The sequence below is a fragment of the Malania oleifera genome, chromosome 4 (genome assembly GCF_029873635.1).
Source record: "Malania oleifera isolate guangnan ecotype guangnan chromosome 4, ASM2987363v1, whole genome shotgun sequence".
Taxonomy (NCBI): Eukaryota; Viridiplantae; Streptophyta; class Magnoliopsida; order Santalales; family Ximeniaceae; genus Malania; species Malania oleifera.
Window position 1 is genome coordinate 105597714 of NC_080420.1, and position 27009 is coordinate 105624722.

A 27009-nucleotide genomic window follows, 5' to 3' on the forward strand; every position below is an offset into this window, starting at 1 on the left:
ACATCTCGACTGTGAGATTGTGTCCTCTTTCTGTTTTTCTATTTATTGTCCTTTCGCCATTGAAGCTCATTTAGTGAGAGCATGGTTGGACAGATTGTTGTAATAAAAATTTGTGTTATCTCTTCAATTGTTTCTTCAAAGTAGATCTTGGTGTTGTTATTTTATATGGTATCAGAGCTGAAAGCTACTAAGAAGAAACAATTATAATTGTTTAGACATTGCAATGGGGCAGGAACTTCATCTTCAGCTGCTGCATCTCCACTAGCACTTTGGATACGTCCACCAACATTCACAAAAAGAAAGCTAGACGACACAAACTACACTTTGTGGAAGTTCAAGATGAGTGCTATTTTGAATTCATATGAACTAATTGATACGGCTCAAGGTATGGATCTAGAATCGACTGGCACACCTGATCCCACCAATCCTAAGGTAATCCTCCCTCCAGATGCTACCCTCGTCAAAGCATGGAAGAGGTGGAATGCAGATGCACTTTGTGCTATTGTCACAAGTGTATTCGATTTTGTACTTACGTTGATCCAACATACATCCAAAGCTGTAGATGCTTGGAATGGTCTGAAGAATCAATATGAAACGAGGAACCAGACTCGCATCCAGAACTTGGAGAATCAACTTGCTGTAGAAAAGCTACATGACGGAGAACTGGCAAAAGTATTCATCACCAGAATAAAAAATCTGTGTGATCAGATGGTTGCGGTGGACATAGCAAAGACCAGTGAGGAGTTAGCTCAAAGATGTATTCGAGTGCTACCACCAAAATATGACAGTCTGGTAACTGCTCTTAACACGCAAATTAGAACTCTTGCACTAACCTTTGAAGAATTATGTGCTTTATTGCTAAAGGAGGAGATGAGGCTAAGAACTAGAGAAAATGAAAATAGTAGTGCTTTCACCGTGCGGATCAAAGGCAAGGATAATAATGATGAAAAGAAGAAGGGAAAGAACAAGAAGTGATTTTCTGGTACGTGCTACTACTGCAACAAAAAGGGGCATGCAGCCAAGGATCGCAGAAAACGTATCTACGATGAAAAGAATGGTACGTTGAAGCCGACGTGGAATGTCAGACAAGTAGCAAATTGTGCTGAACCAGAATTAGATCTTTTCATGGTTACAGAAGAAATATGCTCAACTGCTCAAACAGTATTAGGAGATTGCTTATGGGTACTTGATAGTGGAACTTCTTGACACATGACCAGCAAAAAGGACTGGTATGGTTCCTTTAAGCTTCTACATGAACCTATGAATGTGATTGTTGGAAATAATGCAAAGTGTCCAGTAGAGGGCATTGGATCCATTTCCTTAAAAACCACGAATGGCCAAGGTAAAACTCTTTCAGATGTCCTTTATGTTCCTCAAATTAAGAGAAATCTTTTATCTGTAGCTGCTATCACTTACTGTGACTATGAAGTACGATTTATGAGAACAAAAGCTGAGATCATTGATAGCAATGACAACATTGTGGGCGAAGGTATTCGAAAGAATAACCTGTATGAGTTTGTGGCACTTGCTGCATTAGCTAGAGATACAACAAGTAGACTTTGGCATGAAAGGTTTAGACACATCTCCTATGCAGTTTTGAAGGAGATGCAGAGAAAGGAAATGGTGGTTGATCTGCCTGTAGTAGTTGATACTGTAGAGCCTTGTGAAGCTTGCATGCTGGGCAAACATTGTATGTCATTTCCACGAGAGAGCAACAACAAATCAAAGCTTCCTCCAGAGCTGGTACATGCAGATCTCTGTGGTAAAATGATTACTCCTGCACTAGGAGGATCTTTCTATTTTCTGCTGTTAGTCGACGATTATAGTAGAAATATATGGGTGTATTTTCTTCGTGATAAGGTTGAGGCTTTTGTAAAATTTAAAGTGTGGTATAAACTTGTTGAAAATGAGACAGGTTTGCGGTTAAAGAAACTTCGAACAGATTGAGGAGGTGAGTTCACCTCAGGGGGAGTTCAATAATTGTTGCAATGCATTTGGCATCAAGTGCCAATTGTCGGCACCAAAAACTCCACAACAAAATAGCATTGTGGAACGGCGAAATCGCACTGTGATGGAGATGGCTAGAGCAATGATGAAGGCACAAGATCTTCCAAAATCGTTTTGGGCAAAAGCTGTTAATACGACTGTGTATATCCTCAACTGATGCTTCACTAAAGCTTTGGGGAACAAAACACCCCACGAGGCTTACTCTGGTAAGAAACCCTCAGTTTCTCATCGTAGAACATTTAGTTGTAGATGTTTTGTGCATGTTCCAGATGATAGTAAAAGGAAGTTAGATGACAAGAGTTGAAAGTGCATCTTCTTGGGATACAATAAAGAGTCGAAGGCATAATGCCTGTATGATGTAGAGGCAAAGAAGATCGTCACAAGCTGAGATGTGGTATTTGATAAAGGACCACACTTAGTGGGAGATAGAGATCAACCCACTTTATCATCAACCGATAAAGTAATCCATCATGTACCTCACTCAGAGTAGCAGATTGAAATAAATGATGAAATTCAAAACTAGCCTGTTGTACCAGTAGCACCTGTTTAGAAGCCACACCTCAGGTGGGTACAATAGCTCTTTGACGAAGGCAATCCAGAACCTGTGAATCAAAGTTCACAACCTGATGGACCTCGAAGGTCGAAGAGAATAGAGGAACAACAACGATTAGTAGAACACTTGGTAAATATGGCGTTAATGGCTGATATAATTAGTATAGTTAAGAAACCAAGTAGCCTAGATGAAGCGTTGGCTGATCCGAAGTGGAGAATGGCTATGGAAGCTAAATATGAAAGTATCATGAAAAATGATACTTGGGAGATTGTGGATTGTCCCCCTCATAGGAAGGTAATCGGCACGAAGTGGATATGGAAGGTAAAACATAAAGCTGATGGTACTTTAGAGAAGTACAAAGCTCGCCTTGTTGCACAAAGATTTTTTCAGGTGGAAGGTTTTGGCTACTACTGCACATAGAAGTTGGGTGCTATTTCAAATGGATGTGAAGTCTACATTCCTCAATTGTCATCTTAAAAAGGAGGTTTATGTGATGCAACCACCTGGATTTGAATTGTCAAATTCAGACAACAAAGTGTGCAGGTTGAAGAAAGCTTTGTATGGGCTGAAACAAGCCTCAGAGCTTGGTACCAAAGGATTGATTCTTTCTTCACCAATTATGGATTTTGTAGAAGTACCTCTGATGCAAATTTATATGTACTAAAGGAGAATGAGATGTATGTAATAATTGTATTATATGTAGATGATCTTGTGCTTACAGGTGATCACGAGGAGAAGATCAACAACATTCGTGAAGGCTTATGCTCAGAATTTGAGATGACAGACTTGGGGCTACTACATTTCTTCTTGGGCATTGAAGTGTGGCAGCATCCAGGAGAAATCTTTATTTCTCAGCAACAATATGTTCAAGAGTAATTGAAGGTATTTGGGATGACAGAATGCGCTCTAGTGGTTACTCCAATGAAAGTAAACATTAAGCTCTCCATTGAAGATCTCTCTCCACTAGTTGATACAAAGACGCACAGAAGCCTAATTGAGAGTTTAGTGTACCTATGCAACACAAGGCCCGATATCAGTTTTGCAATTGGTATTTTGAGTAGATTTGCAAATAAGCTACTAGAAATATACTGGAAGGCTGGAATGAGGATCCTCAAGTATATAAAAAGGACTCCTCATTTTGGCATCTCTTATACATCAAGGAATTCCCTAATTGGATATTGTGACTTCGATTGGGCAGAAGATATTGATTCCAGAAAGTCAGTTTTTGAATGTTTTATTTTTGAGAATGGAATTATCTTGTGGACAAGCAAGAAGCAGCCAACAGTATCGTTATCATCCATAGAAGTTGAGTACAAGTCAGCTTGTCTCACCTCATGTGAAACTGTTTGGATAAGAAGACGTCTTACTAATATTGGGATAACGATAAATGCTGCAACTCTGATTCACTGTGACAATCAAAGTTACATAGCTATCAGTAAGATCCCGATGTTCCATGCAAGAACTAAGCACATTGAGATTCAATATGACTAAATATGAGAACTCATTGAGGATGAGGTTGTTAAGATGGAGTATTGCCCAATTAAAGATAATCATGTAGATATCTTCACCAAAGCATTGGGTAGTTTTGACTTTTAGAAGCATTGGGATGCTCTTGGTATTGTACCAAGAGCATAGGTGGACATTAAGGGGGGGTCTTGGTATATATGTGTGCAATGCCCACCTCCCACGAGTTGATTGGCACACTTACTTGATGTTTAGCTCAGATGAGATTGAAGTGGCAGACCGCAACGGTACTATGAAGACAGAAGACGTTCCCCTCCAAGACACGGGGGTCCGGGGGCGGCGCCCCAGGTAAGGGGAGGGGTATGGGGGCAACGCACCCCAGACGGCGGGGTTCAGGGATTGCCGATAGGTCTCGGTGAGATGGTATGGCCTATCCAGTCTGAACGGTGGGCACGGTAGGTGAGCGACGACTACTAGTGTGTACGGCAGCCGCGGTTGGTGAATGACGGCCACTATTGTCAACGACGACTATGGTAGGTGAGCCGTCTATGTGCTTCTTCCTCGGACCAGATGCTATAAATAAGACTCCCTCCACCGGAGCATGACACACATCTCGACTGCAAGATTGTGTCCTCTTTCTGTTTTTCTATTTGTTGTCCTTTCGCCATTGAAGCTCATTTAGTGAGTGCATGGTTGGACAGATTGTTGTAATAAAACTTTGTGTTGTCTCTTCAATTGTTTCTTCAAAGTAGATCTTGGTGTTGTTATTCTACAAAGGGAAGAGGAAGATACGCTTTTTCCAATTTCCCACTCATGTTTATATACAAACTAAACGCCTTTTGCTTTAGAGTAGCATGTTTACAAATTTGAAATAATTGACCATTTGCCATGAAGTTCTCAATAGATTTCAATTTACAGTTGGAGTTTAATTCTTCTTGTAACTGCCATATTCAAATATTGGATGGCTTCATAAGAATAGTATGGATGCACTAGATTATTGATAAAAATATGGCCCAAAATAAGATAGGCTGGTGTAGCCATTGCTATGGTGCATGCATGATGCAGATGAGAGAAATGCGAGATGCTAAACTAAACTTATGTAATGTGCCTCCAGTTATGGAACCCATTACCCATGCTGTGTATGGATGCAAGTGCGTTTATGCTGATTTATGAAACCCATGGCCCATAAATCACAAGGTGGCGGGGATATACTTGAAGTACATCCTTTTTTTCTTAACTTTCCATTGTGGGACAACCTTTCATACGTATTTGCCAAATATCATGTGTGATTTTGAAAACCCTATTGAAAGACTCATTTATGTTGAAAAAAATTCCAATATTTACCCTCTAATTTTCAAAATGCACAAAAATATCTTATAAAGGATAATGAAATTTTTGTTACTTTGTTGAAAAGGCTATTTTCTATATATTCTCTATCAAATCCTAATACAAGAAGAAAGAGTACAATGATTTAGTGAATGTCTAGTCCTAGATATGAAGCAAGTGTAGAAAACCTAAGGGCCTGTTTGGTATCATTTTCCATTTTCTATATTTCTATGATTTGCTTTATTTTTATAGAATGGAGAAACATATGATAAAAAACGTATTAATTGGGTCTTTTTGGTATTATTTTTGTTTCCTGTTTTTGTTTGTGTAGTGCAGAAACAAATTATAAAAATGTGTTTGTTTAAGTTTCCAATTTTCTATTTTTATTGTTGGTTTTCAATTGTTTGCTGAAGAACTGAAAACCATATTTTATTGTTTTTTTTGGTTATTTTGGCAACTTGTTGCTAAAATGATTTAATATCCAAAATTAACTTTTTTGGATTAAATCATTCATTTTATGCGTTTTGAATAAAATTAAAATCAAATTATCATATGAATTTAAAATACAATAAAGATAACAATGTCCATAAAATTTCAAAAAAAATAAAAAAATACTAAGCCGTTTACAAAATATTTTTACTAATTTTCAACTGTAATGTACAATAAGATTGCTATTGTAAAGTGATTTTTGAAATATAATAATTAAGTAAAATAATTATAAGAATTTTTATTTTTATTATGATTAATTTGTAATTTTATTTTTTTATTCATATGTTTTAATTGCCATTTGATTCAAGAACAAAAATGAGCATTTGTTTAATCAAGTTTTTAATTTATTTTAGTTTTGAAATATTAACCAAATAAGTTGCTAGTTTTTGATTTTTAGTTTTAGTTTTTGGTTTTTTTTTTTTAAATAATTTTTGATGGTGATACCAAAAGGGCCCTTATTAAGTTTTTAGTTTTCTATTTATGTTGGTTTTTTTGCAAAACTGTTTACAAAAAAATTGAGAACTAGATTTTATGATTTTTAATTATTCTGTCAACTTGTTAGAATATTTTAATATTCATAATTAACATTTTTTAGATTAAATAATTCAATTTATACATTTTAATTAAAATAAAAATAAAATGATCATATGAATTTAAAGTTTAATTAAATTTAAAATGTTCATGAATTTTCAAAAAAATAAGAGTAAAATCTATTTACAAAATATTTTACTTTTTTCAATTTTTATATTCAATAAGATTATTCTTGTAAAGTGAATTTTGAAGTATAATAATTAAGTAAAATAACTATAATAACTTGCTTTCTTATTATAGTATTTTTAATTTGTATTATTTTGTACTTTGTTATTTTAGTCATATATTTTTTAATTCTTATTTGATTCAAAGACAAAAATAGGCATTTGTTTAATCAAGTTTTTAATTCTTTTTAGTTTTAAAAATAGTAACTGTTAGATTACCACTTTACCTATTAGCTTAAGCTATTAGGTTATGAGCTAATAATGTATATCAAACTTTAACACTCTCCCGCACATGTAGCCCGATAGCATGTGGAGAGATAAACACATGATAAACAACACCTATTATAGGGAATACAATAATTTTTTAAACACCATGCATAAATGCGGGCAATGAGACTAGAACTTAGGACCTGTTAACTAGCTTTGATGCCATGTTAGATTACCACCTTTACCTAAAAGCTCAAGCTATTTGGTTGTGGGCCAACAATGTATATCAAGCTTTGACAATAACTAAATAAGTTTTTGGTTTTCAGTTTTTGTTTTTGATTTTGATTTCGTTTTTAGTTTTTGTTTTCACATTTTTTGATAGTGATACCAAACATTCCTTAAAATACTCCAAATTACAAAAAGGCCCCAACATGAGTAATATTAACAATGTGATGCTATGTTCTTTAAATTTTCAAATCCTCCCTCAATGACGATATAAGCATAGGCACATTGAGAGTTTTCTATTTAAGAATTAAAAATGTGTAAAGTTGTGAGAGTTCACTAAAAAGTTAGCAAGTTTCCAAAAAGAGACAAGAGATCAACAATGCCCAATTTGAATAGCACTCTTGTTGTTGCAATGTAAAAGAGTGGGGAGAGAAACGTAAACACCCATAGTAGTAGAGAGAAGCCAACAGAGCTAGACAACCTGTGCAGTTTGACAATGAGCCATGGCATGATGTGTAGAATGAACAATGATAAATTGTTTATTGCTTTTTGAAGAAAAAAAATGTTTTTTCTTAATGGTGGTGATGTGTGTTATGTGGTTTTGAAAAACCTATTGAAAGACCCATTTAAAGACTTTTCATTTTTTAAAATTTTTAAAAACAGCTTATAGTTTAAGCAGTGATCTAACAATTATTATTCTGACAATGAATGGTGTGCCTCTAATAAGCAGCTTCTCTACCCATAGTACTGTTAACCATGACACCAGCTAAGGGGCCACACAGCCTTGGGGTGGTCTCATGGAGTCATTTGCAGCTTGTCTGCTTATTTTTATGCCATGTTGAACTTGTTACTTCTTCCCAACCAGTTGGCCCATCTATCTAGCTGATATTACTTCTGAAAATTTTGGGGTTAGTAATTGTGGTGTGGATGTATCAATGATGGCAAAACTTAATGGGCCATATTGTTCAGGTTGAAGAGTTTGGGTGTACAGTATTGTTTTCCATTTTATTCTAAGCATGAACTTTCTCCGGGCTCTAGAGTTCAGATGCAAAAAATTGTTCCTCGTTCCATTTAAAGCAAAAGATTTCCTCCTATTGTATTAAGCAGTTAATTTCTGTTGGATGCAGTCCTTATATGCTCTTATCCAGCAGGCAGGTTTGTTATACATTCTTTAACAATATCTGAGTTGGCATTTGATTCTGATAGTTATCTCTGTGAGTCTGTTAGTTGTTATTGGGTTTGTGAATTTGTTATCGGAGAAGTGATCTTTTCCATATGCAGGATTCTCCAGTATTTAATTACATAAGCAGTCTCTCGCCTATTAGGCCAGTAAAGTCCATACACACAGTTCAGACATTCAACTCACTCAGTTTTGCTTCCCCTCCATCTGTCTTTACTTCACCACATGTCAGCTCCTTCAAGGAATCAAGATTATTAAGAAGGTAAAGCTCTGTGTGTGTGTGTGTGTGTGTGTGTGTGTATGTGTGTGTGTCAATTGATTTAAAATTAAAACCATCGTATGAATTGATTGAATTATTACCTCTTTTGATATAGGCATCAGCCTGCAACCCTTTCAAAGCCTGATTTCTCCACCTATGGAAATGAAGACAGCATAGTTGAAGGGATTCAAGAAGTTGTTAAACTCTCTGATATATGTGCCGAAGAACCAGGATGCGTTAGTTCGTGTAGTTCAACTGGGAAGATTGCTTGTGAGCAACTAAATGCACAATTAGAGTTTTCTACTGACTTTCCCAAGACCTTGAAATATGATTTTGGCAGTCCTGATGGCAATTTGATGCCTTGTAGTGTGGTTGGAACAGAAGAAGTCCCTAAAACGACAGGTGCGCTTGCATCACTAGTTCAATTTGTCCAGGATGATTTCAAAGATAGACAGCATTCAGTTGGACGTGAACTGGAATTGCGTGGACTCTGTAGGATCCAGCAAGATGTGGCCGAATGCAGTTCTGGAAATTTGATTTTTGATGCTGCTGATGTTTTAGTCTTCAATAATTCGCCCGTCAAAGATGTTCATTCTGAGGGGCAAGATCAAAAAGCTGTGGACCATGGAACAATTTCATTTCTTTCAACTGTGCTACAGTTCCCACAAGATAGTGTTGATGATGTGCATGAGTCACAGTCTGTTGGTTCTTTAGGTTCTTGTGAACCATGTGAAAGCAAAGTGCCTGTAACTCACTCGGGAAGAATTGAAAAGCTGACAGAAACTGATGAAACACAAGCAGTCTCTTCTAAAGCATGTGGGGATGGCCAACTTGCTAGTGATTTGAGTGCAGACGTAAATGGCAAGGGAAAAAATTCCTTTCAATCCAGCTCCAAGGTAAGTGCTTTAAAATATCTCTAGTTGTAAGTTGCAACCTTTCCACATGTATATGTTGTTTTGCAATCTCGTATAGGCAGTTAGTGTTTCAGTCTTTATAAACAAATCCATCATTATTTATTGTTCTCAGCAGCAGCGTAGTATACGAAGACGCTGTCTAGTTTTTGAGATGGCAGGAGCTCTTAAAAGGAAATCAATTTGCTATTCTAATGACAATTCTCCAGACTCATTACAATCTGATCGTAGGGTTGCTGCTAATGAACAGAAGTTGATATCCATCAAGAGTGAAAATGGATATTCATTGTCCAAGCTCCCTGGCATTGGTTTGCACTTGAATGCCCTTGCAACTACTTCAAAAGATAGCAAAGTTCTCACAAATAAGGTTTTGGCATCAGGAAGAGATCAAATTAGTATGCCTACCTCCATATCCTCATTTACTCCTGCCCAAAATCTTCTAGTTAAGTCCTCAAATGAAGAGTGTATGCAAAGAGAATTCAGTCCAAGTGATAGTGGAGTTAAGGTTCCAGAAGATTCTTCCGAACAATCAATAGTTGGAGTTAACGAAGCTCTTAACCAGAGTAGCCCCCAAAAGAAAAGGCATGTGCAATAACCCTTATAGGTGGAATTACTAAGGGCCAATTTAGTTGTGAAAAACATTTTCCATTTTTTAGTTTTCCAAAAAATTTTAAAAAATTTAGCTTAATTTTAGATTTTTATTAAAAAGGTAGGGGAAACAAATTTATTTAATTGTGCAAATATGTTTTTCATTTTGCATTTCTAGATTTCAAAATAATTACAAAAAAAGGATTTTTTTTTTTAGTTTTCCAAAAATTATAGAAGATAGTATGCGGGATCATGGATTTTGGGGCTTGAATTTGGATCTTTTTGGATTTGGAAGAAACTCAACACATAATCCACACAAATCCACACAAATCAAAGCCCAAGATCTGATTTTCATGCTCCCATATGCAAAGTTAGAGTTAGATATTTAGAAAATAATGAAAAGATTTTTTCCAACTTTTCTATATAAATGTTAGAAAATCTGAAAACAAGTTTGCATTTTCATAATTATTTTGAAAAATTAGAAATGGAAAATAAAACTAATTTTGTGAGCAAATGGTGCCAAGACCTTTTATTATTGTTCATTTATTTCATACAAATGTTGTAAAATTAAAAATATTAGCTAACTTTTTTGTAATTTTTTGGAAAAATAAGTTAAAACTAAAAATTGTTTTCCACAACTAAACAAGCCCTAATTATATGCTATTGGAACTTGTATTTGCCTTGTCATTAGGAATGACGTTTTGGGTTATGCAGGCGCACATTGGAACATGCTGGTGAGAGTCTGGTTTGCAAGCGCTGTAGCTGTAAGAAGTCAAAATGCTTGAAGCTGTAAGTCTATTACATTTTCCTTGTTTTGATCTTAGGATGTTTGTGCTTTAGTTAAATTGATTTATACCTTTAAATGCTAAAGCCTATGATGTAGAGTTTTCTTTTATATTCAAAGTCCCAGTTTTAAATCTTGAATTGAGTTTGTTTACAGCATGGTTAATGTCCTTGGTCATGCCTACCAAGTAGATCACCTCAATGTTAGTATTAAATGAATTTGAAACCTTCATTATAACCAATCATTGACTGCTTTAATATTTTGAAATCCTTATCAATCGTTTGTTGTAGGATCTTTTTTTAGGATTGTTGGGAATGTGTGTTGGGAATCCGTAATGCCCACATTTAGTTTGTCTTGAGAATCCTCTGTGTGCTAGGAATCTTCTGTAACCTTAAATTTCATGGGTTATTGGTTTGTACTGGTTTACACATTCTAGTGTTTTGAAGCTTGCTTGAAGAAGAAGACAAGAAACAGAAGACACGTGCTACTTTTCTTCAAGTATCAAGAGGAGATCACTTCTCTATGATTTTGTGGAGAAATTTTTCTAAAATCTTTTATGTAGCTTAGGTTACATGGACTTTGAAGATTTACTTGATTGCATGATCAAGCTCTTATAGCCTTTGAGTTAGAGATTAAAAGATCGAATCAAAGGATTTTAAGCATAGTGTTGTACTCATTACAAGGAGCCTAGGCGCAATGGTGGAATTGTTCCCGTGTGACTTGGAGGTCACGGGTTCGAGGTGTGGAAATAATCTCTTGCAAAAGTGTAAGGTAAGGCTGTATATTATAGACCCTTCGAGGTTTGTCCCTTCCCCGAACCCCGTGTACGCAGGAGCTTTGTGCACCGGGCTGCCCTTTTTTTAGTTTTACTCATTACAAAAGTTTTGTGAATTCAAGAGGCTATAGTGTGAGCCTTTTATCATTACAATAGATATCAAACAAAAATGTAGGGATGTTTGTAGTTGAGGTATCCTAATTGACCACTATAGCCTTGTTTGCGACCAGTCAGTTTGATTTGGCATTCACTATTTATTTTTGTTTCTTAATTTTTGAAAACAAAATTTGTTGCTACAAAATGCACCAATTTTGTGTCTTATCTCTTCCAAATTCTTAGGGATTAGCAATGGTAAGCATAGAGGGATTAAGGAAGATATAGCTATTTTTGAAGTGAACTAAAAGTGACTAGGAAGCCAAATATGTTAACACGCAATAACAGTATCAAGCATGGCCAAACATAGTAATTAAAAGGGCGCCTGAGGCGCGAGGCACAGTGAGGCGACCAAGCTAGCGCCTCATCCTTCTTCAGGTGAGGCGACCTTCAAGAGGCGCAGTTAGGTGCACTGAAGCGCACTGATTCTCCAGGTGCAGTGGATTGTGCCTTGCAATTTTTGAAGCTGTTAAGAAATAAAACGTAGCCAGAACCAGCCCCAGCCCACTTCCAGCAATCCAGCCTTCGATAGTTCAACTTGCACTAACCCTAGCTCTTCGTCTTCGACCCTTCGAAGCAGCATGAAACCAGCAGGAGAAGTTCGTCTTTGACCATTCGATCCTTCAAAGCAGTACGAAACCAGCAGGAGCCCTTCATCTTCGACCCTTCAAAGTTCGAACCAGCACGAAGCTTCTGTCTTCGACCCTTCAAACCAGCAGGAGCTCTTTGTCTTCGAGCCTTCAAACCAGCAGGAACTCTTCGTCAGTTTGTCTTCAAGCCTTCGAACCAGCAGGAGCCCTTAGTCATTGAGGTTCGAGCCTTCGTGAGTCGTTAGGCTGCTTTGATTTTCAAACTAGTAAGTCTTCTTCTTCTTCTTCAGTTCTTCTTCTGCTTCTTCTTCTTTTTCAGTTCTTCTTCAGTTCTGCTGCCTCCTGCCGGCTGCTTCTTCTTATAATATTAACTTGCATTAAGCCTCTAAGTTAATATTATATAATGTGTGATTAATTATGTAGTTTAATGCAAGTTATACTTTATAATTAATATATAACATTTTTTACTGAATTTTGCTGCTGTTTTGTAATTTGTTTGGAAATGCAGTATACAAACTATACATTTTTCTGAAATATATTAATATATAACATTTTTTACTGAATTTAGCTGCTGTTTTATTGTACCCTTTTCTTTTGATATTGAAGATGCTTTTGGGCCTTGCCTGACAATTTTATTTCATTTCTAATTTGAAGCTTGACATCTTGGATGCGTAATTACTTATGTTGAACTATGTTTGTTTCACTTGGAAATTGGTACTTGGTTGTCATAATTACTATTGAATATTTTGGCATTCTAAATTCTAATATGATTATTGACGTGTTTTTATATCAATTACCCACCAAATAGGCATTGTACGCAATTTTAACGCCTTTGCCTTGCACTTTGCGCCTCAGCTCCAAGTACCTTTTGCGCCTTGGTGCGCCTTGCGCCTTTGACTACTATGTGGCCAAATCTATGAGCATTTTCTTAGGTAAAGTATTGGCTAAATTGGGAGGCCTAATCACAATGACAGGTCTCTCCCTCTATTTATAATAAATGCTAAGCATACAACAATGTCCATAATACCATTATAACTCATGCAATAGTTCATGCTTACTAACACATCAAATAACACAACAATAATGCCAAATTACTAAAAAGTAACTAGTAACACTCTCCCTCAAGCTAGTGCATATATGTCATATGCTCCTAGTTTGTTACAAATGGATTTAACATGAGCAACCTCTAAAGCTTTAGTGGGTAAACTATCAAGTTGGAATTCAAACTTCACTTGAGTGGATCTTTTGGGATACCAAATTTTCACCAACAAAAATACAGTACCCAATTGTGGATCTTCTATCAGAAGGTGACCCAACCAAATTTTCATTTGTATATCCATGAATGTAAGTGTGACGTCGGTCCTAATATAAGAGACCTTTTCCAAGTGCACAAGTATCTCAAAGTAGGAATGCCTTCATCCTAGTGAGTTTTTCTTGGAGAATTGGCTCACAACAATTATTGCAAAAGATATATGTTGTTGAGGAACTATGAGATGGTTTAACTTTCTAACAAGTTATTAGTATTGTCTAGGGCTAGTCAACAAGGCACGCATCTAACATTAACTTGATGGGATCCATAGGTGTATTGAAATGAAATTTAGCCTATAGAAAATTCTTAGGTGTTGGATACCTTGATCATCATCACTAATTACAATATCATCCACATACAAAACAACTATAATTCTATCTGAAGCATTATGACAATAAAATAGAGAGTGATCTATTGAACACTATTGAAGAACAAACTCAAGTACTACACTAATGAATCGACCAGAGCATGTCATGGGTGGTTGCTTTAGACCATACAATGATTTCTTGAGCCAACATACAAACCCAAGTGGTTGCTCCATATACATTTCCTTTTGAAGATGACCATGTATGAAGCTAAGGAGATGAACAAATGAATTGAGGTTGTCAGATTGAGGAGAATGTGTCGTAATAGTCGACATAGTGCAATTAAAGGCAGCCTTTAAACAAGCCACAAAAGATTGAGTTTTATGGTGTACACTCAGCAACAATCAACTATAAACTTATCTAAAAGGTACCAACTCTCAAGTATCATTATCTTGTAATGTACATATCTATTCAACCATTGCAATCCTCCACACAATATGGAATAAGACTTAAGAAATAGATTTAGGAAGAGCAACAAATATAGAGTACTAACAAAACAATAATACTAGGGTGACACGAAACCATAGCAAACATAATTCGAGATTGTCGTGTAAGGGTGCATTTACCTTTCTAGACAGCTAACATCTTGGGAAATGGAATCATTAGGCAAGGAAACCAAAGGGGTAGTAGTAGAATCTAGTGGAGCCACTCTTCACTTCATTTGCTGCCATGTCTTGCTAATCAGGATGATTGAGGCGATGAGGGACTCCAAAGAAGATATGGTTGGATGACTAGTAAGCTAGAATTCAAAAAGCTTTGTAGGGGAAGAGACTCATTGAGTTAAAAGCACTCAAGGAATTCAAATAGTATGGTGTAGACTCAAGGAGGGCACTGCTACCTCAATTAAAAAACTAATGCAAGGTAGGACTATAATAGCACTATCCTTTTTGAGTACTTGAGTAGCTCGAAAAAATTTGTTTTATAGCAAGAGGATCCAACTCATCCACCACAAGGGTTAATTGATGAACAAAGGACAAATATCTGAATATATGAGGAGGTAAAGAGAATAAAGGCGCATTCAAGAAGAGGACAGGATTTGGAGTTTTATCACCAAGAATAGGGGATAACATTTTGTTGATAACAGAATGCCCATCACTCCAAAACACTTCAGGCCTTCAGGGACTTTCATATGATAAAGTAGGGTATGAGTGACTTCAAGGATATGTCTATTTTCCCTTTATGCAACTTCATTATATTGTGAAGTGTCGTAATATAAGTGGTAAATTGGGTGTTGAGTACTCCTAAGCATTATCACTACATAGTATCTAGTATATGTTTATGCAAATCAAATTTAGGCTTTATTCAAAAGAAAAGGCACGAAAGGTATGAAATAACTCTTAATGATCCTTTATTAAATAAAATCAAGTCATCTATAGAATTTACAAAATATTGAAAACCCAACTTTGACACAACTTGACTAGGACCACAAACATCAAAATGGATTAACATGAAAGGGCTTACTCCTTGTTTGTTGAATAGGAAAGCAAATGGAATATGATGATGCTTTCTTAACTAACAAGATTCACACTCAAGACTAGACATAGATCTCAAAGTAGGAAATAGTAGATTCTTTTTTTCCTCTTTCAACTTGGCTAATGAAGGAAGAGAAAAGCGACAATGGATTTGGAGTGGTGTAGCAGCTGTAGGTAGTAGAAAGTAATAGTGACTCAAAGTAGTAAAGTCCACCAACCTTATGCCCTCCGCTAATTGTCTTGCTCGTCTTCACATCCTCAATAACGACAAAATGAGGAAAGAATGTCACTCAACAATTTGAGTATTTTGTAATCTTTCTAATTGACACATGATTGAAGGGAAATTTGAGAATATACAAAACAAAATAATGGGAGACAAAAGAAGTGAGATTTACTATTCCTATTCCCATAATGGTAGTAATGAACCTATCAATAAGGATAACACAAGGTAAGGTTTCAAAATACTTGAGGGTGGAAAAGAAATTGGTTATATTGGACAACGGGCAAGTTGTAAAGTTATCCATATAAGGAAGAGATGCAATGGGAAGAGAAGCTTGTCGGGATGCTTCAAAATTTGGAATACTCTTCGACATAGATACAATACATTGCTCCCTATTCAACTCGAAAGAGTGGAATCTGTGGTGGTTGCATTGGCGATGCATGCCAATTTATCATGAAGATCCTAACACTACTAGACTATATGACCTCCTCATCTATAGTGAGTGCACTTGCTAGGGGGCCTATACCATGTCCATCCCTTCCACCATTACTGCTTATATCACCTCAAGAACTTCTGTGACTACTTGGTGGAAAATCATTATCATTGTGTAACAAAAGCAGTCTTCTCGGAGCTAGAGGTTGACACACTCGAAGCAGTGATGAAATTCTTGAAAGAACTCCACAATATCCTCCCAAATCACCTCCCAACTTTCCTAAAAGAAAGTCAAAGTAAAACCGTTCAGGCCTAATCTCCCTTCATCTCAAATGTAACCCCCCTCACCTCCTCAATATGAAAAGGGCTCTCCATGCAACTAGCATGGTCCTCATTGATAGGCCACCAATTGAATCCCTCAAGGATCAGCCTATGCTTAGAAACATTAGTGTACAACTTTCTATAAAAGTTCCTACCTCCCCAATAAGTTTGGAGCCACACATCACACCTCTCGTATCTAACAATTCTTTAACATAACTTCTCCCATTGGTGATTTTGTGGAATAATTTGGTATTACAATCCTCCACCCCCCCCCCCCCCCAACTTGATCTATACTTTTGTCTCCAACTAATGCCCTCTCAAAACAGGACTAAATCCAAAGCATTGCTAAGGTTACCCCTTCTAATCCTAATCCTGATCACCAACTAGACCACGCTCATCCCACCTATCTAGGCCTTCAATCTCATTAAGTATAAGATTATTTTGCTATTTTAAGTCACTAAAAATGTTTTTAATCCATAATTTAATTTTGTTTTTCACAAACTTCAACTTGTTCATAAATTAGAAGGTCACTCACTCTTGAATACTTCACCCTCTTTCCACCAAGTAATAATGGACTCCTTGAAAGAAGGGTGTGTTAATTTTGAATTTAAGCAGTCTGGGCCCCACTTCATGGGATTAGCATTGAACAAAATTGGACAATGATTCAAAATTGGCCTAATAATAACCTCTGAGCAACATTTGGGAAAAAAATTCTTCCAAATCGTTAGTGGATAGAAAATGATCAATAAGGGAAGTAGAAAATTGCCCTTAAAAGCAGCCCAGGTAAAATGACCATTACTCAAAGCTATATCCTTCAACTCACAATTGCGAATGATAGGGTAATATAAAACTCATGTTTCTAGTCACCCTAGTGACACATTGGCCCTAGTTCCCCTCAGTGTGTCACTAGCAAGGCGCAATGGCATTAAAATCCCTACCAACCGTCCAATGTGGGCTACAAAGGCCAAAGAAACTTGGCAACTCATCAAAAAGGAAACTCGTATGGTAGACATCGTGGGCCCATGAAGAAGTGAAGCACCAACCCCTATAACCCCTCATTTCCAATAAAATGTGAATAGAAAAAGGCCCCACCACCTCTTGAGGAAGGACTAAACACTCAATCACTAAGCCTTGATCCCTTTAAACTCCTTTTTAAATAATTATCTACCATCTCTATCTTAGAATCTTTTATAAACAAGACATTAGGTGAAAGTCTATTAGTTTAAATCTGTAACCACTCCATGCTTCCTAAAGCAACCCAAGCCATGAACATGCCAAGAGAGGAGCTTCATCAATTATTTTTACTAATGCCCAACCATCTGTCTCCCTTATTATTATTTATTATTAATTGAGGATGCAAGTTTGTCTAGTTCCTTACTCTAGAAAAATTTTTCCCATCTATTGTACCCACTTTTCCAATCCTTACAACTTCCCTAGTTCACTAGGCTAAGATCTAACTCATCAAGAAGGTTTTAAGCCTCTCGATTGCCCCTCTCATCACCTAAAAGGTCCATGATATGGAATTCCCCTCGTTGTTTGGCTCCTTACAGCATATATGCCTGCCTGTTTATTAATAATAAAAAGCTTGATAAACAATACCCCTACTCACACCACATTATTACTGAAAAACCTATCTCTTCTATCACTCCCCCATAAATTGGAGGTGTATAAATATCACCTAACCCTAGCTTGTTACAACCATTAGACAAGGTAGGCTTAAATAAAACCTTCATGAAAACATTGCTTAGTTGATCCACAAACTTCAGAAATGGAGTCTTTACAACCTTTTTCAACACAACATCCCTCTCAAAATGGCAGTCAACTTCAATATACTTTATCCTCTCATAAAACATTGGTTTTCTAGCAATATAAATTGTAGCTTGATTATCATGAAACATATCTATGGGCCGCTTGCCGCTTGACCAAGAATCCCATCTCTGGCATTGGAGACTTCGACCATATAAGCTCAGTCACAGCATGATTCATAGCTTGGTATTCTGCTTCAACACTAGATCTAGCTATAGTAGTTTGTTTCTTGCTAAGCCATGTAACAAGATTACCCCTGACAAATTTATAGTATACAATACTAGACCTTCGATCATCCACTGAGCCAACCCAATCAGCATCAGAGTATTCGATGATCTTTCAATTTCTATTTCATTTATATATTAAACCTCTACCAGGAGAGCCTTTGAGATATCTTAGGATCCTACAAATAGCATCCCAATGTGGTTCTTTAGGAATTTTCGTAAATTGACTCACCACCCCCATGACAAATGATATGTTAGGTCTATTGATAGTGAGGTAGATCAACTTGCCAACAATTTGCCTATATTGACATTTATCTTCAAAGTCCAGCCCAACATCGCTATATAACTTCACATTGGGACCCATAGGAGTATCAACTAGTTTAGCTTCCAATATACTATTCTCACTTAGCAAGTCCAAGGTATATTTTCATTGAGATAGATTACGTTTTGTTATATGGTATTTCGTACAGTCTCAATACCCAAGTTCTTGATTTGAAATTTTTCTTGAAGCCACTACTTGACATTCACAATCCTGCTTTGGTTATTGCTAGTGATGATATCAACAACATAAATTACTAGAAGCGCCACATTTGTCTCGTATTGGCTAACAAAGATCTAATAATTAGAGTAGCATTGAATAAAACCAAATGCAGACACCACCTCATGAAATTTGTTAAACCAAGCTTGAGGAGACTGCTTAAGACCATAAATGGCTTTATGAAACCTAGGTTGCTCCATGTATGCCTTTACGTGAAAATCTTTATATAGGAAGGCAATCTTCACATCCAATTAGTGTAAGGGCCAATCAAACTTAACTGCTGATGAGATCAATGCACGAATTGAATTTAGTCTAGCGAAAGGAGAGAAGGTCTCAAAATAATCAGTATCATATGTTTAAGTGTAGCCCTTGGCAACTAATCGAGCCTTAAGTCATTCAATAAGGTCACTAGGAAGATATTTGATGATGTATTGTAGATCCAGTGACACACCTAAACACTCTTTACCAAGAGGAATATCCACCAAATTCCATGCCCCCTAGTGGTCAATGCATCCATTTCTGCATCCATTGCATGCTTCCATCCAGGGTCAGCAAGTGCTTCAGTATATGAGGAAGGGATAGAGATGTAGGTCATTGACAAGGGAAAAAAATGCATAGGACTAGGAATATGTTGAACAGAAGAAAAATGAGAAATAAGACAAGCATTTAATGACTATTGAGTACATTTTTTAAGTACCTTTCTTGTGTGCAATCTATAAATCCAAATCATGTTGGGATGGATCTCTAGAACTAGAAGTTGAGATAGCGGAGGGAATTTGCCCCCTTAGAACATTGAGGGGGCATCTATTAACCATAAAGCAAGCTGTAAGAAGAGCATTGGTCCAAAGGGTTTTAGGAACATGCATATGAAAGAGTAGAGACTATGCCATGCCAAGTAAATGTCTAATTTTTCCATTTAGCTTCTCATTTTGTTGAGGGGTATGTACACATGATGTTTGATAAATAATTCCTTTGGCCAAGCAAAAAGTTTGAAGCTTATTTTGAACAAATGCAATTGCATTATTAGATAATTTTTTTTTTGAATAATAATGCCAAATTAGGTTTTTATTTCCTCGTAGAGCTGAGTAAATTCAAAAAGAAATTCAGACCTATATTCTAACGGATAGATCTAGTCTGTACATGAAAAATGATCCACAAAAAACAAAATATTGATGATAAGTCAAATTCTTGACTCCACATGGACCCCAAATATCTAAATGAATGAGATAAAACAATGGTTTACTATGAGAATCAACTATAGACGGAAAAAAAATGACCTAGTATGTTTTCCAAATTGACATGCAGAACATTGAAAATAAGAAATAGACTTGAACATAGGAAAAACTTGTTGCAATTTTTGAATTGGTGAATGACCCAAATGAGCATGCCATTGATCTCTTAAGCCCTCCTCCAATCCTCTTCTTTGTCTGGAAATTTTGAATAACACAATAAGAAGGAAAGAATGTCACAAAACAATTGTGAGATTTAGTTAATTGACTAACTAATTATAGGCTCATGGGAAATTTAGGCACATATAACACCAAAAAAAAAAAAAAAAAAAAAAAAGGAAGGATAGAAGGAAATCAAAGAATATTGCTTCAACTAGAGAATGGTGTAACTAAACCGTTAGGAAGAGTAACCTTCGAGTGTAAGGTAGTGGGTTGATGAAGTCGCGTGAAGCTTGGTTGTACCTAAATGGGCAACAATAACACTCGATCTAGAAGAGATTTGAAGTTGTTGAACCGTGTGGATAAGATTGTTCTACTCTTCTCGGGACATGATAGATGATGTACTCAACTCCCTAGTGGAGTGGCTAGGTGCATTGGAAGTATCAACTATAGAATCACCCTCGACAAGTGACTTATTGGCCCAAGAAGGTTTCCCATGTAGATCCCAAAATTTGTTAGTAGTATGTTTGCCCTTGCCACAATGTGTGCAAATGGGAGAATTGCTGCAACAAACTCCTTTTCCTAATACACTACTTTTGCTACAACCACCATCCAAACCTCATCCTTGTCCTCTGACACTTCCCCGTCCATGGTTAAACTTACTGCCATCCATGGCTGAACTATCACGTGCAGAAGCTTGACAAGAAGATTGAGTGTCATCTTTGGCAATCTGTTGGATTCTATCATATGCTTCAACTATCTCGTGAAGAAGCTTGAGAAGAAGATTGAGTGTCATCTTTGGTGATCTGTTGGATTCTATCACATGCTTCATTCATAGATGGAATAGATCCTTCGAAAAGAACCTCACAAATGGGTTGAAGCTCATAGATGGATAGATTGACTGGAAAGAATCTCACGAATGGGTTGAAGCCGTGCAGTTAACCCTGCCAAAAACTTGGCAGCCAAGAACTCTGCCCTTTGCCTCTTTGACATCTCAATGTCGGAACTAATTGCTTGATAAATGTTGAGTTCCTCCCACATACTTTAGAGTGCTATAATACTCACTAATAGTTTTACTTTCTTGGTCATATTAGAAAAACTTATTCATATAGGTCAAAAACACGAGTTTGATTTTCATCTTCTTATAAACTTTCACAGAGATCATCCCGTACGGCCTTGGCTGTTCTGTGAAACATCACATTTGTAGCAATTCGTGGCTCCATGATATTCCACAGCCACACAAGCAATATGTCATTCTCTTTCATCCAATCTTCATAATCCTTGTTGATTGGAGATAGAGGAGAATGCAACAAATATTTTGACTTCCTTTTTTGTGTTAATATACACATGCACTGCTTGAGACCATAACAGGTAGTTGGACGATCCAACCAATATGATGGTTGTGATCTGTATGTTAGCAGTATCAGTTGAAGCTTTCTCTGTAGAGGCCATCAAAATCACCCCTAATGCGCTACAGTAAGTGCACACCAGATTGGGAATGAAAAACACAGCAGCAATGCGAAATCAGGCAGCACACACAAACGCAGAATTTCAGAACTTCAGAACTTCAAGAGGGTTTCTCTGACCATGGAATATATGTTACAGCAACAATAACAACGACAAGCTTTAAGTCCCACTAGGTGGGGTCAGCTACATGGAATCCTTTTCTGCCAAGTCACCCGATTGGGAGTAGGAAATAATGTCATTGAACATGAATCAAAAACACAAGTAACTGGTACAAGATTGCAACAATCAATAACGAACACACTATATCATTGTGCCACAACCAACCAATGAACAGAAACACAATGACAATGTTAATCTCCTATAAATCAGTAATGAATGCACAACAGCACAGTATCAGAGCATTAATCTCCTCTAAGTCTGATTTTCCTGAGGTTTTTTTTTTTTTTCCCTGATACTCTGCTTCTTGTTTTCTTTCTTATCTTCCCTTTATTAGCTCTCATGTCTGATTTTCTGGTTGGTTTGAGATTTGTTTATGGGCATTTTTCGGCTCGGTTTTGCTGTGCAGCATCCTTGGCCGGATGCGGTGTGTGCTCATGGTGATTTGCTGATGCGAAGCTCTGTTTCTGGTTTCTGCTGTTGCTGTGTGATGTTCTAATACCATGTTGTAAAGTTAGAGATGGAGGCAAGAAGGAAAGAAGTAAAAGAGAAGAAAGCAAGAGAAAGGAGGAGGCGGCAGCTTTCTAGAGCCAGTTCTGCCCTTTTATATATTAATAATAGAAAAGTTTGAAAGAATAAAATACCCCTGCTCAAACCACTTAATTTCTTAATAAACACTCTCTTCTAACAACTTCCTCTAGATCTTTAAGATCATGGCTTTGTTATTCTTAAGGAGTCAAGATTTGGTCCCGACCCATCCTTCTGCACCACTGTACAGTCCTCTTGGCCAGCTTGTTGCGATGACTTCTCACCTTCAAAATAAGAAAAAAAAGAAGAAAAAAATATATTGCAACGGGATGAATAATAGGCCATTTAGAATCAAAAGATTGTGATGATTCCACCCGAGCTTCATCATCCCATTGTTCATGTAGGGCACCCTAGCCGCCTTTGGTATAACCTCCTCCACTGTAGGGGTGTACACGGTTCGGTTCGGTTGTTGCCAAAACTGTCAATCGAATCGAACGGCTTGGTTTTTAAAACTATTGAATCGCTATCGAACTGTAGACCGTTGGTTTATTACCAAACCAAACCGGTAACTTTACGGTTCGGTTCAATTATTTCGGTTTTAACCAAATTTTAAACAATCAAGCAAAAAATACATCAAGGCCAAGTTAGGCTGGCATCCACAAGCCACAGGTCCATAGCCAATATTATTGATTTAATTGGGCCAAGGCTTTGAATTCAAAGCCCAGCACGGCAGCAAATGAGAGTGTGGTATGGTTCATTCTAAAAGGCAGATCCAACTGCAATATATAAGGTGGAGAAACATTTTCCTTCCCATTTCCAGTTCATGTGGGACGGCTAGCAGCTAGGGGTGTACATGGTTCTTACATTCTCCTAATCTATTTTCTTCCTTTTAAGTTTTTTCCTTCACACACATATTGACATACATATTATATGCAGAAATTAATTAAATATAATGCCGTATTCCGGTTCCATGTCTAAACCCTGTGATTCACACCAGAGAAAATGTGGGAGTGAGCTGCGTCGGCATGGAAGATGTGGGCGTTGGCGACTCGTGTGGGCGTGAGCCTTGCTGCGTCGGCGTGGGGGTGGGACTTGGGAGGAAGTCGGAGGTGTTGTGACTTGTGAGGACGGAAGGTGTTGGCGTTGGTGTGGGCGTGAGCGTCGGAGGGAGCGGGAGGTGTTGTGAGTCTTGTGTCTTCATTGACTTGTGATTGTGATTTGTGAGGGCACGGTAGTTGGCGACTCGGCGCTTGACAACTACCATGACCTGGAGTGGAGTTCGGTCTTCCCAATAGGCAATAGCCAAGTGACAACTGACAAGTCCCCACACCAACAGGCAATAGCCGGCTGGCCCGACTATTCCACTCCACCAAACTCGTCCCACATCGCCAAAATGGTAAGCATGATTCTCATACATTTTATATAAAATTCTTTCCCACTCCCTGAACAAGCACTACAAGACACAACAATTTAGATTAAAAAATAAAATATTTCACAAGACGTATATATATATTGTATGAAAAATAATTATTTCAAAATTATAATCAATTTTTGGTTTTTTACAATTTGGTTTTTAAGTGGAACCGAAATCGAAACTAAAAAATCGGTTTTAATATATTCAAAACCGAAATCGAAGACCGAAATCGAAATACCGACCTGAAGCTTCAAATTGTTTGGTTTTGGTCCGATTTTCGGTTTTTTGTTATATTTTGTACTCCCCTACTCCACCGGAACCTTCTCCCTCAGTGATGTTGATTGATTGTGCAAAGTTGTATGTCGGGTCTCCTCTTGTATCTTCCTCCCACGCCAAACACATGCCACCTCTAGCACATTTTCAGGGATTAAGAGAACTCCGTTATTAGGAATTGAGCAAACACCAATCTTAGGAATCAAATAAACTCCATCAACATCAGTTTTTCTGATATTATTTCAACCCAGGATTGATTCTCATTACTCTTTTTTTTTATCAATTTCATCAATGCCTGACAAACAAGAGCTCAACAAAACTTCGAACTCTTTCCCAAATTGAAACCACTTGTTGCCTTTGGGATCCTTTAGGGACAAAAATAGAGTATCTTTTGCCTCTCCTTGCTCTAATTCCAAGAATTTCTTGCCCCCTTCGCTTGATTCATCTAATAATCAGCAAAACCCACCCGATATCTACAAAAACCCTTGCTTAAATTTCTCGCAAGAGAAGAGAACTCTTGTGAGAACCATTTTGTTGCAACTAAAGAAAATTGAACTCACTGATTGCACTGTTGATTCTTCTCAATAACAAAAAAGGCTCCAACCTTCCCTACTTTATCCAATCTTAGATCGAAGGATTTCCCTTCAATTTGGATTAAATGAATCTCCTTTATCAATAACTAACAATATCTCAATCAAAAAACTGAGGAGAGTGGGCGAAAGTCCTTCGCAAGAAAGAGAGAAAATCATCATGTGTCCTTGGTTTAAACACTGCTAAAGTTGTGACTAGGAAGCATGAAGATCCTTTGAGAGTTCCTCCTTTCCCATCATTGTTGGCCTTTGAGAGGAGATTTTGACACTAGCCAAGCTCAAAGTTGAACAAAGGATGCGAAGTAGTGAGCCTTCGGGAGAGGGAGCTAGGGCTTCGAACCTTTGAGGGAGAAAAGTCTTCAAGTCTTCAATAGACAAGAGGGTTGCGAGTCTTGCTAGGGCTTCGACAAAGTTCCTACTTGAGGCAGAGATTTCGATAGGCCGTGATTCAAGCTAGGGCTCTGGCAAAATCTCCTGATCAAAGGAAGATGGATGAGTTTCAAGTTTGACAAGTGAGCAAGTACTGATGATTGTTGAAGACTATTGGCATTGACAAAGAGGCAAACCGTTGTGGTTAAGAGTCTCTTGAAATAGCGTGCCTTTGAGAGAGGGAGCCAAGGCTTTAAAAAGTAGGTAGGTTTAATAGGCAAATTCAACAATAGCCCCATTATGATTATTTATTTTCCACCACTTTAAATAAATAGAAAGGTCGATAATCTCACACATAATTAAGCCAAAAAATTATTCAATTTGTTAGATGCAGTTGAAATCTATAGCTAAAGAGATTTGGCTAGTTATAAATGCAAAAATTACTTTTGGTCACATGTGTGAACAAAATAAACATTCTATAATGGTTTGAATAGGATTAGACTAATTTGTTGCCTAGTGCTTCTTATTTTATAAAATTGTATTTTTTTTTGCTGGTTAAAAAATTTAAAGAGTAAATGTAGGATAACCACCTATTTTCTAATTCAATTACATGGTAGCATGGTTTTGGATTACAAAGTTAAGAATGCTCAATGTTTGACATTAAAGTAGTGCATGACAGCATGGAAGACTTTATTGTGCAAGGCAAATCAAGAAATTAACACGTTTTCTTAATTATTTTATAAGTTTCTTCAACTCTTTGAAGTCTATTAACCATTCTATAAAACATCACATATTTTTAGCAATTTTATGTGCTTTCATTTTGCTTGCTTTTGATGAGTTGTGTGGATCAATTATTGTTGACAAACAATTACAAGCATAGAAGGGCATGTGCATGGAGCACAAAACCCATTGGATAGGCAAGTGCTAGTCAACTACCATATAGTCCTTGTATGATTGCCACAGGCCAAATAATTCACATCTTGTGAAGGGCCATAAGACACTAGTTATACCAGCCTTGCTTAACTAGTCAGTCGAAAGTATAGCATGATGTCATCACATGAACAAATTAATAGTCATCAAATACAAAGTTAAGCAGAAGTAGTAAATATGTATGTATTTAAATACGATTCATGTAGTACATTGTAAAGCAATGTAATTCATTATTTACACATCTGTACGCAACATATGTTTGGCAAAGGAGGTAAGTAGGCTAAATATGTTTACAATAGCTAGTGAGTTTTACAACAATTGATGAACACTTACCCTCTCCTAAAGAGCTTTCTATGTTATTCTAGCTTTGGAACTAGTAAAACATATTCCCATTTTTAACAAAGATAGTCTTACTCAAAGAATAAGACCTACACTACTATTTACATGACAATTACCCATCCCATGTACACAAGGCAAGTGGTCATAGGTAAGCACAATACCTTGGACAAGCTTGGCTCATTTACATTCTCTCCCACTTATGTGTTCAACGCTCTTATAAATTTCGATGCTAAGTAGTCTTCAACTTTGTCCATGAATGGTGTGAGACTTTTGCTGACATCTAGCTGAATTCTTATCTTTGTGGCCTATTCACTTTACTAAGAACTCATGTTGCATCTTCCTTCATGATGTGAATTCTCTGTCTGCAAGGATAACTTTTACTTTTTGTCTGTCAGGTTGCAATGTCCTTAATGGTGCTTTGATTGATTGACTTTTGCTTGGATCTTCAATCTCGGTAATGAATGACTTAAGGCACCTGATGTAAAACACAAGAAGCATCTTATCCAAGGAGGATCATATAAGTTGTCCTCATAACTTTGGTCAATATGTCCATATTTGTGAAATAGTCTTCTATTTTGACCTTGTAGTGTCTTGATTTTTTT

The 27009-nt window shown here is 36.9% G+C and overlaps 1 protein-coding gene across 8 annotated transcripts in view; it reads left to right on the forward strand.

The window, feature by feature from the left end:
• The window catches only part of LOC131153637 (protein tesmin/TSO1-like CXC 2), a 41882-nt gene that overhangs the window by 3674 nt on the left and 11199 nt on the right, over positions 1–27009 (forward strand). For 3 of the 8 annotated variants that reach the window (XM_058106079.1, XM_058106081.1, XM_058106083.1), the window contains exons 2-5: positions 8308–8468; positions 8581–9361; positions 9492–9958; positions 10679–10753. In XM_058106079.1, the coding sequence (XP_057962062.1) occupies positions 8308–8468; positions 8581–9361; positions 9492–9958; positions 10679–10753 (1484 nt within the window). The remainder of the gene's footprint in view (positions 1–8307; positions 8469–8580; positions 9362–9491; positions 9959–10678; positions 10754–27009) is intronic. The other 5 variants (XM_058106085.1, XM_058106080.1, XM_058106082.1 and 2 more) reach the window with 2 other exon arrangements.